The following is an 18,164-nucleotide window of genomic DNA, read 5'->3' as shown; positions in this document are numbered from 1 at the left end:
CTTTTATTTTACAATAATCAAGCAAAACACGTTTCAATAAAGGTCTTCATTTCTTTTGCATAATGTATTTCGAATTTACTCCAATATGAACCACAAGATCTTGATGTTGAATAACAAGAATACAAAGGAAGACATGATACAAATTCCAATCCTCGTGTGGATTCAAATCCATATTGTAAGAAGCTGTATGGATTTGAAACTATGAGAAGAAAGGCAGAAAGAAAAGTAAGTAATAAAATGCTATGTCGCAAGGTTATGTATGATTCAGTGTTGTCATTGAAAAATCATGTAACACTCAAGCTGAATCATCTTCATGTGAGCTTCAACAAGTCCGTCTTGCTAAAAGCTAAAAGCTAAGTATCTGCATAGACATTAATCAATATGCCATAACTCTTGCACATTCTTGAACTCCTGCCTGCAAAATATCTGAATTCACTTAATTCCAGATTCATTTGATGGCCACTTTTAACTACAGAATTTTGCAATGCAAACAGCTAAAACAAAACATGAAGTTGCAAAAGTTACCTAGAAATATGGCGCAAAACTTTCCCCGAACAACAAGCATCAGGCTCTATTCCGATCTTTAGCCTTAGATTTAGAGGGTATTTTCCCATAAGCCATAAGCCTGGAACGCGATAATTTAAGTTCAGCTTGACGCTTTCTCCTCTTACTCCGTCTGGATATGTTGCCATTATCTCCACTTGTTTCTGCAGGCTGCTGGCCCTCTCCTTTGGGTTCCCTTTCAGTTTCCATTTCATGGGTTCTCTTCTTGTTATCTTTCTTATTGGAAGCAGATGCTTCGCCATGGCTTAATTTCTTGGACGTCTCTTTTAGCTGCAAGGTTTTGATACGAGGCACCTTCCATTCCTTCTCCCTGTAGGGAGCCAACTTCTTCAGAGAAACATACTGATTCAATTCCTTGTCCTCCATCATCAGAACCTCTTCTGGGGTCAGCCCATATCTCTTAGGCTTCACTGTTTTGTACTTGAATCTTGTTTTCAAGTCTCCTACAGTGTCCTCATAGTCCAGCTTATAATACTCCTCCATTAGCTGCTCCCTAACGGCTTTCTCTACTTCACTAGCCTTCCGCTTTCTCTTCCTCTTACCTTCTTTATGTTCTTCTTCACTGTCATCTTCAGCATCACTCTCATCCCTGTCTGCAACTTTGTCCTTCAAAATCCTTTGCCTAGTTGACATGAAACCTTCACCCGGTTTCTCCAATTCATCCCATCCCTTCGCGAGTCCCAGCAGCTCATCTTCCTTGTCAAAATTGGGCTTCTCAATGTCAGCCCCATCTTCGTCATGGTCACTTGCAAAGTTTGGATCAATATCCTCTGCCTCATAGTAGCGATCACCAAAGGCTTCTTTCATCTTTCTATCATAATCGTCAGGATCAAATTCATCCTCCAAATCATCCTCGTCCAGGAAGCCAGCACCATCCTCCGCAATCCCCGCAACCTCCCTAATTTTATCAAGCTTCTCTCTTATTTCCTTTTTCTTCAAGTTCTTCAATCTCTTCAGCTCTTCTTTCTGTTCAGCTGCCGCCTGTGCAATTCTCTCTTCTTTCCTTTCCCTCTGCTGCTTCCTTGCATTATCCTTCTTTCTCACAGATCCCTCAATCTTTCTTGCATGGCCCAGAATCCGATCGCCCGCATTCTCCTCAAACCTAAAATTGTATTCTCTTTCATAATCCTCATGAACCTCCAAGTCTTCCACATCTGAAAGTTCATTCATCTCCTCCTCAAGACCACGCTTACCTTTCTCAACATCAATCCACATCCTTTTTCCAATATAATCCTTCAAAAACATACTAGCATCGTCCAATTTCCCATCTCCCCCAAAATACTCATTCAACTTGCCCCCAATCTCATCCTCCTCTTCATCCATTTTATTCACATTATCCTTCACTTTCAAAAAGTCACCTTCCTCATCGTCATTTTCTGCGTCCTTCACTGCATTCAAAAATTCGCGCTTTAGTTCTTCTTGTTCTTCAGAATAACTCTTAACCCTATTCTGCATCTCGTCGCCAGCATTATCATCTTCATCGTCAAATTCGGGGCCAGCCTCAATCAAATGCTGCGAAACGACATCTTTCAAGTACATTGGCCTTTTTTTATCCTTCCTCGCTTTCTCGCCTTCGTCTTCGTCTTCGCCTTCGCCGTCACTCTCAGCATCGTAATCGAACAACTTTGCATCCTTCTTACTCAGTACGGGGTCATTATTTTTCAACTTTAATAGCGCTTCAAGAAACTTGACATCCGATTTCTTATCCGCCTCGATCAATGGTTCGTCCTCGGAAGGCTCCCCTTCCGAGTCTGAGCTTGAAGAATCGATTCGACCTTGCTTCTTGAGCTCCTCGTATTTCTGAAGTTCCTCCCGCTTCTTGTTATGCTCGTACTTCTTCGCAAATTCAGGATTAATCTCAATTTTGGACAGCTCACCGGAGACGTCGCCATCGTCATCGAAAAGTTTCATTCCCATTGCCGCCGGCACAAATTTGTATCGGGCGACTGGAAACTGGAACGGCAGATTACGATACGATACTTGCACAACCGAATCAACTTAATAACTATTTCGAATATGAATCGATGCAACTGCCTAGACAATATACGATTTACACCGAAAATTAGCAGAACCAGTTGAGATGAAAAAGGGATTCCCGAAGTGGAGACGAGCAAAATGGTAGCAGCCTAAACCGTGAAAACGGCGATATCTTCCGGATACCTACGACGATGGACCATCTGCCGGCATTCTGTGCCACTTCCGAGAAAATCAATTGCTGTTTCTCCTCCACGTTAGGGTTAGCAGTCGATAATTCTAGAATACACCAATCAACGTGGTTTAAGGTAATGAAGGCCCATCACTTAACCCAATTATAATTATTGGGCTATTTTGTAGGACTATTTTAATAGAATTAATGGGCCAAAATTAATTTCACTTTTAACAAATTCTAGAAACCCATGGGTCTGAAGTAGACGCATTTATGCGCTCAAAAACCCATAAGACTATTCCTCTATCATTTACTACAATCTGGTAGACTATTAAGCTATGATTATAATAATCTCTAATATTATTGTAATATATTATATAATTATGAGATTAATTAATATTATATTTATTTTATTTGATTAAATATAAAATAATATAAACTTTAGTACAAGTAATAGTTGAAAAAAATTAATTTCATCGATCTAGAGGTTTTGAATTTTCGTATTGAGATTTAAATAATAAAAAATTTGAATTTGATCTGTGATATGATTTGATATAAAAATTTAAAAGTAGTAGAAACTCCAATAAATCATTCAAACAAACACACCCCTAGTAATTTTGATATAAACTTATGAAAGTGGCAAGGCTCAAACTTGAGACTTAAGACTTCCATCTTAAAATAATTATTTCGTTTAAAAGTTTAAATTATTAGAAAAATACATCATTAATATATTTATCTGCAAACAGAGTCCCGACAATTAATATATATAAAAGCTACATACACATTCATTTTAATCTAACCATAGGACTGAATCATTAATCTTGAATAATCACTTAGGTAGCCTATGATTAGATTAAATTAAGCAGTGTTGTGATGAATCCAAAGAGTAAAACAAGCCACTCAAAGCTCCAAGTGTCGTATTAGGAAATAGTTTTCATTTAAATAATTCATTAATAATAATAATAAAAAATAGTGTTGCTGGTTGTTTTATCAACAGTGCCCTGAATTTGAAGATGTCTCATTCTACTGTAACAACACCTAGTCCAATCTGGGAGGTCCCGGGAGCCCAGCACCGCAGGCCTCATAGTCATAGTCAGCCTTGCTCTTGCACTTGCACTTGCGGCAGTACAATCTACAAATGCGCACTCTCCAATCAAATGGTACTTTTGCAATCTTAAACATCATAACTTTTGTTCTTATAATTAATAGTAATACATGAAATGCTATTATATTATTTTTAATTAAAATTGAAAATATAAATTAATAAAAAAAATATCCCAAATCAATCACTCATGAATAAACACAAACGGTGGGTGGGAATGAAGGTATATAAATTCAAAATGAATGATCTAATCACACAACTGCCACAGGGAATGTTCTCAGGATATAACACAGCAAAACAATTTTCTATGTTGAGGTTTGACATTATTATTTAATTTAAATAGAAATTGGGCTTTGAGAATGACATTTCTAGAGCCTTTTTTGACTTGCGTCATTCCCAATATTTAAGTCTATATATTTATGGCCGGGGAGAGAAACAATAATCTTAATAATACAATAGTCTACAATTAATTTTTTAATATTTATTTGTTACATGAATGGACATCCCCACTTCGAACTGCCCCTGCCCCTGCCCTGATTATTAGTAAGTACATAAATAAATACCGGTTGAATTAAATTAATTAATTGATTTGTGGGCGTGCAGGATGATTGCTCCAATCCCAGGAACACATGACGACCGTTGGATTATTTTTAAATCGATGCACTGCACCCACTCTTAGGCATCACATCACAACCTCTTTATGATATTTTGGTTGTGTTATAACACCTTTCTTCTTTTCTTTTTTTTTTTTTCTTTTTTTTTTAAATACAAAAAAAGAAGAAAAAAAAAAAAAACAGACATTTTTGCTCTAGAAAATAATTAACTAGAAAGTTCTTTCAAAAGTGGTCTTCAAATTATTTCGCCTTTAACCAGAAATTTGAGATGGGATTTATTTATTTTCAGTAATACTTACAACTTGCCTATAAAATATTAAGACAAGCTCCATTTAACATGCACTTACTAAAGCAAACCTTGCAACTATCCATAAGAAAATAGAACAACAAAACAAATTTAAAAAGTCATGAAAACGACTCATATTTATGAAAAATAAATTGATGATGCAAGTTTGGTTGCTCAAATTTATAAACATATTTTTATACAATATATTTTAAAACATATCTCAATTGAAAATATATTTAGTTTTTTTTTTTTTTTTTTATAAAATGTGTCTTGTTTAAAAGTATTAATTTCTTATTATAGTAAAAATAATAAAATACTAATATCAAAATACATACAATTACATGTATATATGAAGTACAAAAATATTAAACTATCTTATACACTTATATTAATTAATAAAATATTATTATTTTTTAATCTATTGTAAAAATCCTATACTTTTGACAGAGAGTAATATGTTTAATACTATTAGATAATAGCTTTTCATTAGAAAATATGTTTGCTCATATTTTACAGTATATATATATATATATATATATTTTAATAAAAGACTTATAAATAATAAAAAGCATTTCACTCAAATGATATTACAAATTTTTAAAAATATTTTTATAATTTTTAATAACTAAAAACAACGGCAAAATATAAAACATTAAAATAACCACTACAAAAAAATATCAATTTTGTAACCAGATTTTTTCGTTGTTAAATCCACTTTTTCTGTTACTAATGATATTAGAGACGGAATTTGAGATGGAATTACGTTAGCTACGTGAACTTTAGTAACGGAATTTCGTTACGAATAAACTATTTTTTTGTAGTGAACCTAACTTAAATATAATACATATTTGAACTCATTCCATTTTCTTCTATTTTACTTGTGGTTAGTTTATTTTATTTTATTTATTTACTATTTATCAATAATTTTATTTTTTAAGAATATAGAAAATTAAATATATTTTATTTGAAATATTATATAAAAATATATTCTTTGTTTAAACATTGAACCAGTTTACTTATATGATATTAAATATTCATATTATTTTATTTTTTTATTATTTACAAAATCAAAATTTTCAAAATACGCCTAGAATATGCCTAAACGTACAGATATCGGAAGAGGACGGCTGGACCACTTTTTGTGATAGAAACATCTTTGACTAACAAGGAGGAGAAATATATACATATATATGTACTTGCAATAATTTTAATAATATTTGAAGCAATCATTTTCGTTTTTTTTTTTTTTTTTTTTGGCATGTTAATTTGATCGTATTAATAAATTTTATAAAATATTACCAATAGTGACACCATTTCTATTTCCTTGAGTTTTTTCATTGGCAGATTAATTTTAGATTTTCATTAATGTACTTTGATTGGTTTGCCAATCGTGACGTCCTGCCCTACGTGTCGTGCACACATTGATTAATTGAAATTGAAATTAGGGTGAAATTTGTGACTATCAAACCAATCACCTTCATTTGACCTAAGATATGGCCAAGATTGGCCTTTTTCCCCTCGCTCAAACCTAATGTAATAACATTAAAATTAGATTAAATTCGTGGTCCTGTTACTGGTGGGAAAGCCTGAGGATATTTAATTGTAAAATGTCGTCTTTTTTATATAGCTGTGAGTGTGACAAATTATTGAAAATGACACGCATGTACGTAATTATTTGTAGTCAAGGAGAATTAAATTAAAACACCATGGTTAGTTAATCAATGGTGAGTTATAGTAACATGCTTGTTCAATATTTTGAAATGTATATATATGTTTAAAAAACATCTGAAATATGAGATTAAATATATATAAATCCATATTTGTAAGAGTTCACACTAAGAAAGGTTTATTTCGTCCGGTTATAAATTGATGGAATATTTTATTGATATTGTGATGAGGATTTGTGGAAGCCGTAAATAACAAAATATGTTTATGTTAATGGAAGGACAAAATTTATTATTGAATATTGGGTAAATTGTATAATACTTTTCATGTGAACTGTTAAAAAAATATATTATTTTTTACAAGTAATTTAAAAATTATATGAAACATTAATTCATCTTAAATACTAGAATTACAATTCGATTGCATGTTTGATTAAATAGAAACATTCATCTTAGTTGCAATTTTTTAACAATTAAAGAAGCCCAAATAGCTCTCAATAATAATAATAATAATAATAATAATAATAACAATTTCTTGATGAAATTAAGCAGAAACTAAAAGGAGAGTAGCGGTGGTGACGAGGGACGAAGTAGCCGGCAAAGCTGATGTTAGCCCAAAATTTAATTCGAGCAGCAGTAAATAATAATATTATAAAAATATTTTATCAAGTATTATATGTGGTAATAATAAGTGATGATTCTCTACGGCAGTTAACTGAGTCACGTACTGATAAAAAAAAATAGTATTATATATATAAACTGCAATCTATGGAGTACTTAATTTAAATTAAATTATAGTATATGCTACTGAGCTATCATTTTGATGATTTCCAAGCAAACAGGAACCAAGTAATAATTACCTGTTGTTGAACTCTTCTTTGCCTTCAATTTTTTGAGCCCTTACTTGGGTTGCAGATTTTTTCTTTTAACTCTACGTTTTTGTCTGAATAATAACTAGTCGTATGTAATATAATTTTAACAAGTAGAAGACACAAAACCTATTTTAGCTGGCCACGTTGCTGAGCAAAAAAGTTAAAGAAACCATATGTAATTAAAACGGCCACATAAATTAATTATTAGTTATTTATATCCAAACACAGTACAGATTGTAACAGATGACACACTGTCCATCGAGTAACTTTTTGTACTTACAAGAATTTATGTCTGAAGAAGAGTTTAGGAACCCTAAAATTAAACTAGGGTTTTATGGCTTAGTATTATTGAAAACCCTGTGATTGTGAAGGGTTTGATATATTACCAATTTTTTTGTAAAAAATTCCCAATTGCAAAGCCCATAAACATGGGAATTATTACTGCTAAATATGAACATAACTTGAAGGCTAAGTACTAACAAAGCTTTTGATTAATCATTGATGTCATAACCTCCAACCAAGAATTTAATATTACTATATTGTATATGTTGCTAATTATATAATTGGACTGCATTATAATTAGGCTGCAGATTTTGTATTACATTAGGTCTATATTGACATAATTGAGAGCCATGATTAGGACACAATTATTATAAATTTCAGACCACAACTTGTATGCAATTGTATGTAATGAAAGTTCCAAAATTTAATCCAGCCCTTCGTTGATCTGCCCTTTATAATGATCCCTCAGTCCATTCAGTACTTTACAGCAGTCTCTAGCCTCATCTCTTTCCCCCAATTCAATATTCAAAATTAATTTTCAACTTGGTAATTAATTGCCATGGCAATGGTAATGAACGAGCTTGATTTTTCCAATTTGAGTTACAGCACGACCACGACGGCCTCCGCCACCGACGACGGCTGCAATTGGAATGACTGGTCGCCGGTGGTCGACTGGGAGGCGCTCTCCGGCGGCCAAGAGGACTTCCACAATTTGTTCGATACTATAATGGACGATCAATCGGTTGAGCCTAATGACTCCTCAACGTACAACACAGTATCCCCAGAGTACAACCTAATGCCTGATGACGAGATGGACAACGCCGGCGAGGATTTCAAGGGGCTCCGGCTGATCCACCTCCTCATGGCGGCGGCGGAGGCGCTGGCCGGGGCCAACAAGTGCCGCGAATTGGCCAGGGTGATATTGGTTCGGCTCAAGGAGTTGGTCTCCCCCGACGACGGCACCAACATGGAACGACTCGCCGCCTATTTCACCGACGCCTTACAGACCTTACTCGACGGCGGCTCCGGCGGGGGCGCCGGCCACGGCAAGCAAACCCCGAACGCCCTCCGCCACCAGCACCACCAATCGGATGTTCTCGCAGCCTTTCAATTGCTTCAGGACATGTCCCCTTACGTCAAATTCGGACATTTCACGGCGAACCAGGCGATCCTGGAGGCCGTGACGCACGACCGTCGGGTCCACATCGTCGATTACGACATCATGGAAGGGATCCAATGGGCGTCATTAATGCAGGCCCTGGTGTCCCGGAAAGACGGCCCCCCGACCCCCCACCTCAAAATCACGGCGCTGTCGCGCGGCGGTAGCGGGCGGCGGTCGTTCGGCACGGTCCAAGAAACCGGCCGGCGGCTGACCGCCTTCGCCGCCTCAATCGGGCAGCCATTCTCGTTCCACCAATGCCGATTCGACGCCGACGAAACGTTCAACCCGAGTTCACTCAAATTAGTCAAAGGAGAAGCCTTAGTAATCAACTGTATGCTCCACCTGCCCCACTTCAGCTACCGGGCCCCGGATTCGATCGCCTCGTTCCTATCCGGATCCAAAGCCCTAAACCCGCGAATCGTCACTCTAGTAGAGGAAGAAATGGGCCCCGCGAGCCAGCCCGGGTTCGTGGGCCGGTTCATGGAGTCGCTGCACCATTACTCAGCAGTGTACGATTCGCTGGAGGCGGGCTTCCCGATGCAGGGGCGGGCGCGGGCGTTGGTGGAGCGGGTTTTTCTTGGCCCGAGAATAGCCGGGTCTTTGGGTCGGATCTATGGGTCACGTGAGCAGGATGAGGAGGACGAGGAGGAGTGGTCGTGGGGACAGTGGTTGGGTACGGTTGGATTCCGTCCGGTTAGTATAAGTTTCGCCAATCGTTGTCAAGCAAAGTTGTTGTTGGGACTTTACAACGACGGCTACAGAGCCGAGGAATTGGACAATAATAAACTCGTCTTGGGATGGAAGTCTCGACGTCTACTTTCCGCTTCCATTTGGACTTTGGATTTTCTCCCATCGTCTTAACCTTACTTATTTTGTCACCCTACTTTGTAAGTTAATAAATTCTATCATATCATATGTAAATTCTTAAGTTATTGAAAAAAATAGAAAGAACATTATTATTAACCCATTGTAAAGTCATTTATGCCTTTTTTATCAGTTTAAATTACTATAGCAAATTGAGTTGTTAGGACGTACCTGTCCGACACGTATGGCAAGTTGCTGTGGCAGTGAATTAATAAATACTCTATAAAAATAATAGCAGCACCACAACACGGGAAGATTCTGGAATTATACCTACTCCTCTTGGAATTATTATGTATACACCCATTTTGTGTATGTGTGTGTGCAAGAATTATAACCAAATTTGCATCGATTATATTTACTTCAAACACATAAATGTGAAGTAAAAAACATTATTATTTTTAAACTTGTTACATGTTTGGATTACAATGAAGATTAGGTGTGGATTATAGCAATTAATGCTACATTATTATTATTATTATTATTATTATTATTATTATTATTATTATTATTCCCCACTCAACTATGTATGTATGCATGTCTAGACAGAAAAAACAAATAAAACTGTTTATATATACTCTCATAATAAACAAACAATTCAGACATTTGTCATAACATAATTATATATGCATGCTTATATATACTACTGCATTCGTGTATGTAAATAGTTGTTTAATTAAATATAATTAATTAATTATATCTGAAAGCATGTTAAATAATAGCTTCAATTCGATTGTACTGGGCATTGACATGAACAATATATTTATTTAGAAACGAAGTTTTAAATTTTGAATGGAGACAAGAAAATGATGATGATGAAATGCTTCAATCAAACTGAGCACCAACTTTTTAATAAATTGCACCTTCCTGACCCATTGATACCAACTTGTAATTTAACTTTCATTTTTTTCTTCATAATTTCCTCCCACTATTAATTCAATTATTTTGTACGGGTTTCTTATTTAGGGGCATATTACTTTGTGTTTTTTACAATTCATAAAAATAATTTTCTTTCTAAAAAATTGTATTACAAAGATGTCAAACAAATCATAGTTTCATTAATTATTTTATATATATATATATATATGTACTTGTAATGGTAGGATGCAAAGAAAAAGTTTAGTACAGATAGTTAGCCATTTCAAAAACATTTATTTTTATCATTGGAACATTGATTTGTTTATTTATTATTATTATTATTATTATTATTATTATTATTATTATTATTATTATTATTATTATTATTATGTCAAACCAAGAGAAATGCAAGTGAACAGAAAGACATTTTCCGACTAATTAAGTTCATTATTAGGCTTCATGGGTTCTCACTAGCCCTATGAATCTAGACACAGTTCTCAAATAAATTCATAATTGGATTCCTTATATATTGCAAAATTATTTAAATTAGAAGGAAAACGTCACGATGTTATTGTAATGAAATATTGTGATTAATTATACTATTGGCTGTGTTTTAAAAGTAAATGAGGCGGCGCAGCAATTAAAATACCACGATTTAGGCTTTTGGGCCCATACGGGCAATATGGGCCTTAAAATGTTAAGCCCATTAAATATTAAGGCGTGGCTGATAGAAAACGCCAAACAGGCCCTTATGAGATGACACTCCTTCCCCAACCGCCAATCCCCAATCAGCAAGGAGCTTTACCTACCGTGAATTTTGCTATGAATTCAGCGCATGATTTTCTTTATTCGAGAGATTCTGCAGCGTGATCCATGCAATTGAACCTGACTTCATCTTGCTAACGATTTCGTAATTCGTATAGTTATTTATATACTCTTTGAAATTTCATTTCTCAAAGGCCAGAAAATTTGTGGTGGTGCTGAAGATAAAGTGAGGTTTGCAGCTGAAGAATATTTGAATTTCGTACAATGGTTTCAACCCAGGATGGGTTGTCTGGGAGCAGTTCCGCGCCCCAACCTCTGCAGGTTACTCGTATTCTATTTTTTTGCCGGCGGATTGTTTCGTTATTATACTTATTTTTACTGATGAAGTAAAGGAGTTCCAGGTTTCTGTAAATAATTATGGATATCGAGAGTTAGAAAATTCATGCGTTTTTGTTCGAATTTGTCTTGGGGGAATTACGCTCTGTTATTTGTTAAACTGCTCATCTTTTGTAGAAGAAACACTCTGTACATGTAGTAACATTCCCTGCCGTTCTGGATAAAGGAATATAATATTAGATTGCATTAAGTAAACGTATGGATTCAAGTTAGTAGTAAGATCCCCCAATATCTATAATTGTGTGTATTTTTGTGGTAGTGCGCCTGTATTTCTTAGATTTGCAACTAACAAGTTGAAACTAGAGTGACAATTAAAGCTTTCATTTAGTGAGTTCTTGTATGTGCACTTTGATCTGTTATTACATCACGTATCTGTTGCTGCCAGAGCATCCTTTTAACTTCTTGCTAATGGAGCCGATATACATTTGATCTTTATTGAATCCGTATGCGCTGCCCAAATTGTTTCGACTGTTTTAATTTTATTCTTCTCTGAGCTTGGAGATAGCTGAAATCCAGCTTTTAGCAACTGGAGATATGTGTTCCGCATTCTAGATTCTCAATTGCTGGTCATATTGTTAATTGCTAAAGTTAGATCTTTGAATTGGCTACAGTTGTTATGATCTTTACAATTACGAACCTTTGAAAGTGTATGATTTATATGTTGTATGTTTTATGCTTAGATTGCAAGGCGCTTGGAGAGTTTCAAAACTACAATTTTTACCCGAATGAGCATTCTTGCTGCCGAGTATGGTGCTATTAACCTTGGCCAGGGATTTCCAAATTTCGACGGCCCTGAATTCCTTAAAGAAGCTGCTATTCAGGCCATAAGAGATGGTAAAAATCAGTATGCCCGTGGATGTGGAGTTCCTGATCTGAACTTAGCCATTGCAGAACGATTCAAGAAAGACAGTGGTCTTGTAGTTGATCCTGAGAAGGAGGTCACTGTAACCACAGGATGTACAGAAGCAATAGCTGCAACAATGCTCGGCCTAATAAACCCCGGCGAAGAAGTCATCTTGTTCTCCCCATTCTATGACGCCTACCAAGCTTCCCTTTCCATGGCTGATGCTGTCGTGAAGTGCATCCCACTGCGCCCTCCCAACTTTTCAGTCCCCATTGATGAGTTGCAATCCATTGTGTCGAAAAACACACGAGCTATCTTCATCAACACCCCACACAACCCTACTGGAAAGATGTTCACTCTGGATGAACTCAAGGCGATCGCCTCTCTATGCATCAAGCATGACGTGCTGGTTTTCTCGGATGAAGTCTACCACAAGTTGGCTTTTGAAATGGATCATATTTCAATTGCTTCACTTCCCGGCATGTATGACCGGACAGTGACCTTTAATTCTCTCGGGAAGACCTTCTCGCTGACAGGCTGGAAAATCGGGTGGGCGATTGCACCTCCACATTTGACATGGGGTATAAGACAGGCGCATTCATTCCTTACCTTTTCTTCGACAACTCCCATGCAGCATGCAGCTGCAGCTGCTCTCCGGGCACCGGATTCTTTCTATGAAGAGCTGAAAAGGGACTATTTGGCAAAGAAGGTTATCTTGGAGGAGGGCTTGAAGGCTGTTGGTTTCACTGTCTACCCGTCGAGTGGAACCTTCTTCATTGTGGTGGATCACACACCATTCGGCTTGGAAAACGACGTCGCCTTCTGTGAGTATCTGATCAAGGACGTCGGTGTCGCCGCGATCCCCGCGACGGCATTTTATTTGAATCCAGAACATGGAAAGAATCTTGTGAGGTTCACATTCTGCAAAGATGAAGACACTCTGCGGAATGCTGTGGAGAGAATGAAGGAGAAGCTTTTGAAGAAGAAGAAGACAGCTCATTGATGCAACTGTTGTTTTTGGGCTTATGTGTTGGGCCCAAATTGATTTATGGGCCGGCCCAGTTTGATTTCTATCAACCAGTTTGCCTTGGTGTCGAGAGAATTAGGAATGTATTTTAAAGCAAGCAAATGAATTTTGTGGATCAAGTACCGATCGTTGGAGGCTTTGGATAATGATGAGTGAATTTGGGATAATATATAATAATAATAAAAGATTTACCTTAAGTTATGATACAGTAAAATATAGTAAATAAATTAGTGTGGCGTTTGAATGGGGACAAGCAGATAGACCAGACATTACCTGTTACCGTGTGTTGCTGACTAAGTCTCTTTGTAAATTACCGAAATTCAACAAACAACATTATGTAATTTTATGCTAATACCCTTTCACTTGCAATAATAGAAAATGTAATTATTTTATTTGTATTTTTGTACTCCCCCGGAAAAATTTTTGTTTTAGAAAAATTATAAGAAAAGGTAAATTAATGGTGGAAGACAGAAACACATTAAAATACCTAAAGAAACGAATCTAGATCTGACGGCCGTACGTCGCTGTCAACACCTCCGAAATCTGACGGCTGAGATCCACAAGGCAAAGACTACCGTCTGATCATTCATCGACGGTCCACGCGAGGCGCAGGTGGTCCCTGGCCCCGTTGCTTTTTGCTCCGGCGTATAAATAGATGCTCATTGCCGATCTCCAGTCCCCACAAGAACTCGGTCCACTCTCGCCAATCACTACTCTTTCTCTCTCCCTCTCGCAAACTTGCTGTTCTTCTTCTTCGCCTTCTTTTAAGAACCAAAATTCAAATTTGGGCACTGGTTTGGTTTACAGAAGACGCTGCGAACCGTCGGAGATGAAACCGGCGTCAGAGTATATGATAAGGTTATCGAGGTACAGAGCGGGGAACTACTAGCGGGAAGATCAACGGCTGAGGATGAATCTGGAGAGCTTCAATCCGAAAATGGACGGTCCCAGAAGCCCCGCGAAGCTTAGCAGGACCAACTCCTCCTTCCTCCGCTCTTCCCCTACGATTCGCTCCTCAATACAGAGCTTGTCCTCCGTCAGCGAGATCTCTCCCGATCAGCAGATACAGGACCTTGAGGAGCAGAAGCCTCACAGCAAACCCGTTCCGGCGCCGGTTCGGTCGGGTTCGCCACGATTGGCGACGGTTATCGTCATTCTCCTGCTGTCAGTGTACACTCTTTTTGCTTTCTTCAATAGGGATGACATGTCCGCTTCAGAGAATCTCCTTTTAGCTCTAATTTTCGTGGCGGTTGTGCTCTTCGTCGTCTCCAAAAACATGGCCGCAGTGAACAGGAATTTGAGGCTGTTCAAGCACGTGTATGACGAGTACGCCAGAAAGTTGGGGATACTTCGGTTTCCTCCCAAAACGCATTCAAAGCCGGTACAGTGGTACATTGGAGAACCCGATTTAGACGAGCTGGAAAGAAAACAGCGTAGCAAGGAGAAGAGTGGAGTTTCGAAGGTTATAAGAGAAGGTGTGGAATTTTACAGCAATGGTGATTTCTACGAAGGTGAGTTTCATAAAGGGAGGTGCAATGGGAGTGGAGTGTACACTTATTTTGCGAATGGAAGGTACGAAGGGGACTGGATTGATGGGAGATATGATGGCTATGGGATTGAGAGCTGGGCAAGGGGCAGCAGATATAGAGGGCAGTATAGGCAGGGCTTGAGGCATGGCTATGGGGTCTACAAGTTTTACACGGGGGATACATATTCTGGAGAGTGGTGTAACGGGCAGAGTCATGGAATTGGAGTGCAGACTTGTGTGGATGGGAGCTGTTATATTGGAGAGTTCAAGTGGGGCGTTAAACATGGACTTGGCTGTTACAATTTCAGGTGATCATGAATTGATTTTCTTCAACTCTGTATGGATTAGTTTGCTTCCTTCCTTTTGAAGTTGTTTTATGTTGTGTTTGATGCTTGTTTAAATTGTTTGGGTGTTTTGGATGTTAGATAATGTTGATTTTCTTGTAATTAAATGGGATTTTAATTTGTGGGATTGAGTTTCATAACTGCTGGCTGAACTTTGAATGAAGAACCCCGAAATCTCATTGATAAGCACAGCCCTTTTTCTGGTTGGTTGTTGTGTTTTTCCATTTGTAGGTAATGTAGTGATTTTGTTTCCTGCTCAAGATAGATAGTGTTGAATTAGCTAGTCTGTTGTCTTTCGGTACCTCCGAATTTAGTAGAACACCTATCCTCAAATGTTGCTGAAGTAATTCTGCCATTACTAAGATGATTCTGTGATGTAATAGGAATGGAGACAGATATGCTGGGGAGTATTTTGAGGATAAGATCCATGGTTTTGGTGTCTATCACTTTGCCAATGGCCATTGTTATGAAGGGTCATGGCACGAAGGTCGAAAGCAAGGCTACGGCATGTATACTTTCCGTAATGGCCATACCCGATGTGGCGAATGGAACTGCGGGAATCTTCAAACCCGCCTCCCTCCTAATGCTGATGCAGTTCTCGGGGCGGTTGAGGTGAAGATTTTGATATCTCCACAGATTTCTCCTTACATTAGATTTACACAATATGGTCAATTCTTTATGTCTTACTCTTCTTAAACACTTTACCTTTTGCAGGCAGCTAGAAAAACATCAGAAAACGCCACCCACCTTCCTCGGGTCGATGAACAGGCAAACAAGGCAGTGGTGGCTGCGAATCGGGCAGCCACTGCTGCAAGAGTTGCTGCTGTCAAAGCTGTTCAAAACAGGATAGATGGGAAGTTTTGCGACACTAATCTTTGACATAAATGTGGTAAATGTAAATTTACTAAGTCGTAATAGCGAGGAACCAATCGGGCGCCCCGGTGAGGCAAAAGCAGCCGGCCGGTGGTGGTCTCAAAGAGTAGTAGTATGTAAGATTTTTGCTTAATAGACCATGTTGTAGTAACTTGTACATACTTCCAACAACCATGTGTCTTAAAAGTTTTAAGTTGGAATGAAATGAATTTCCTGCAAGAAACATCTTTCTAATCCAATCCACTCCACTTTAATTCCTGTCTTGCCATTTCCTTTTGCTTTTTTGTGGGGTTTAACTATAAAGGTAAGTTAGTTATATCATTTGCTTTCTGCTTAGCAATAATGTAACCAAAAACAGTATGATCCAGCTTGTCTCTTACAACATGATGTCTTATTATTGCATCACTCCCTCTTCCCTTATTGGTAAGATCAATTCTTGAATAGGCAGCAACCTTGCATGATGATTATTGTCTGAATCTTTGTGAAATCATCACTTATGAATTCTTTGTGCCGATTGATTTACAGAAAGGGTTTGGATTTATAGTGCTAGGGAAAAAGGAGAATCTCCAAATTCTTTGTGGGTTCAATTATTGTTGCTTTATATATTCCTGCTTGATCTTCCCATCCAGAAAATATCATTCTTTCCTTATGTTTTTTTCGAAACAAAAAATGTACCATGGATTGCTACATTTGTCATACTCGCAGAATGGACGATTCTAAACAAACAAGTTGCTTTCAGATCAGTGTTTTTCATTTCCCCCATGGCCCTGGCCCTGTCACAATTCTGTCCATACAATAATCATTGTGTAGAAGCCTCTGTAAGACAATTTATTTAGGGTTTTGTGTCTTGAAATCTTTCATGACTGCATGCAATGATTGACAGCCCGTGAGGGTTCAGAAATGAACACATGAATTGAGGTTAGGTCATGACTCATGACAATTGACAAACAAACATTCAGGCAGACAGGCAAGGGTGTCATCACATCATCATCTATATATCCCATGTTTCATCATTAGTTTTATCGAAGGTCTTTCATGTGCCATTTTAGATCTTTTGAATGTAAAAAGTAAAAAAACACAGTGGTGGGGTTTCTTTTCTTGGTGAAAATTCACCCACTTGTTTCCTCCATGTTTGGCTACATGCTTCGTTTATAATCTTTCATTTTCTTAGAGTAGGGAAAAAGGCAATAGCTTCAAGCTTTCTATGCTTCCCTCTTTCTAATTTTTTAACCAAAGCCTGTTTAGATTCTCTCTTTTTCTTTCTTTCACTTGCTTCTCTCTTTCTCTATCACACATGAGATTTAAATCTCTACTAATATCTAAATTATCAATCACACAATTACTTTATAGTTACTTATTTTTAATTATTCCTTTACTTGATAACAGGAAATGTGTGTATATTATATATGCATAAATCGTGTATACCTTTTTGAATCTTGCTGGCTTCAAAAGCCTCACCAATTGTCACATTCCATGATAAATATAAGGATGAATATATGAAAAGGTGGGACACTAATGGGAGTTTGGTAAAGATATAACTTTTTTGAAATGATATTTATCTAAAATTTTGATTAAAAAGAAGGATATATTTGAGTTATGTCGAAATCATTAAGGGAAAGAATAAAATCATCAATAACACAGTCAACATCTGAGAATTAATGAAGCCACTTGCCTTCACTTTCCATTCAAAACTACCCTTTTGTCAAAGATAAGTACAAATTAAAGGCAATATCAATTCTGAATAAAAACAGCATCGGAATTCAAGATTTAAGAAACCCTTTTTTTTTTTTGTTCGATGCTCTCCACATTTTATAATTTATAAATATGTAGCCTTCAACAACCAAAAATCATTTGCAATCCAGTTATACCTCAACATTATTAATATTATCCATTTAATTATTTTTGTTTGAGACATTTAATATTTTCCTTCAATTGATTGTCCCTACTTATCATCCCAGACCTTAGAATCTATTTTA

The 18,164-nt window shown here is 37.0% G+C and overlaps 4 protein-coding genes across 5 annotated transcripts; 3 read left to right on the top strand and 1 right to left on the bottom strand.

The window, feature by feature from the left end:
• Positions 1-31: 31 nt before the first annotated feature.
• LOC127246387 (uncharacterized) lies at positions 32-2,807 on the bottom strand. 2 transcript variants are annotated; one of them, XM_051267719.1, is made up of 2 exons: positions 526-2,807; positions 32-426 (listed from the first exon to the last, which is right to left on the bottom strand). In XM_051267719.1, exon 1 carries the CDS (start codon positions 2,479-2,481, stop codon positions 565-567), a length of 1,917 nt encoding a protein of 638 aa, XP_051123676.1. In that variant the 5' UTR covers positions 2,482-2,807; the 3' UTR covers positions 32-426; positions 526-564. The 2 variants fall into 2 exon arrangements, with proteins under 2 accessions (XP_051123676.1, XP_051123674.1); XM_051267717.1 differs by having other exon boundaries at positions 32-415.
• A 5,282-nt stretch (positions 2,808-8,089) lies between these two features.
• Positions 8,090-9,553, top strand: LOC127246579 (protein NODULATION SIGNALING PATHWAY 2). The gene has a single exon (XM_051268024.1). It carries the CDS (start codon positions 8,090-8,092, stop codon positions 9,551-9,553), a length of 1,464 nt encoding a protein of 487 aa, XP_051123981.1.
• Positions 9,554-11,171: 1,618 nt separating this feature from the next.
• Positions 11,172-13,649, top strand: LOC127246983 (uncharacterized). The gene is made up of 2 exons (XM_051268674.1): positions 11,172-11,497; positions 12,253-13,649. Exons 1-2 carry the CDS (start codon positions 11,441-11,443, stop codon positions 13,417-13,419), a joined length of 1,224 nt encoding a protein of 407 aa, XP_051124631.1. The 5' UTR covers positions 11,172-11,440; the 3' UTR covers positions 13,420-13,649.
• Positions 13,650-14,003: 354 nt separating this feature from the next.
• LOC127247022 (uncharacterized) lies at positions 14,004-16,441 on the top strand. Its single transcript, XM_051268721.1, has 3 exons — positions 14,004-15,279; positions 15,699-15,927; positions 16,030-16,441. The coding sequence occupies exons 1-3, from the start codon at positions 14,354-14,356 to the stop codon at positions 16,192-16,194; spliced, it is 1,320 nt and encodes a 439-aa protein (XP_051124678.1). The 5' UTR covers positions 14,004-14,353; the 3' UTR covers positions 16,195-16,441.
• Positions 16,442-18,164: the final 1,723 nt, after the last annotated feature.

This window comes from Andrographis paniculata, unplaced genomic scaffold (genome assembly GCF_009805555.1).
Source record: "Andrographis paniculata isolate CXL003 unplaced genomic scaffold, ASM980555v1 Contig30END, whole genome shotgun sequence".
Lineage (NCBI taxonomy): Eukaryota > Viridiplantae > Streptophyta > Magnoliopsida > Lamiales > Acanthaceae > Andrographis > Andrographis paniculata.
The sequence above is the reverse complement of the archived record's forward strand: the minus strand, read 5'-3'. Positions and strand labels throughout refer to the sequence as shown.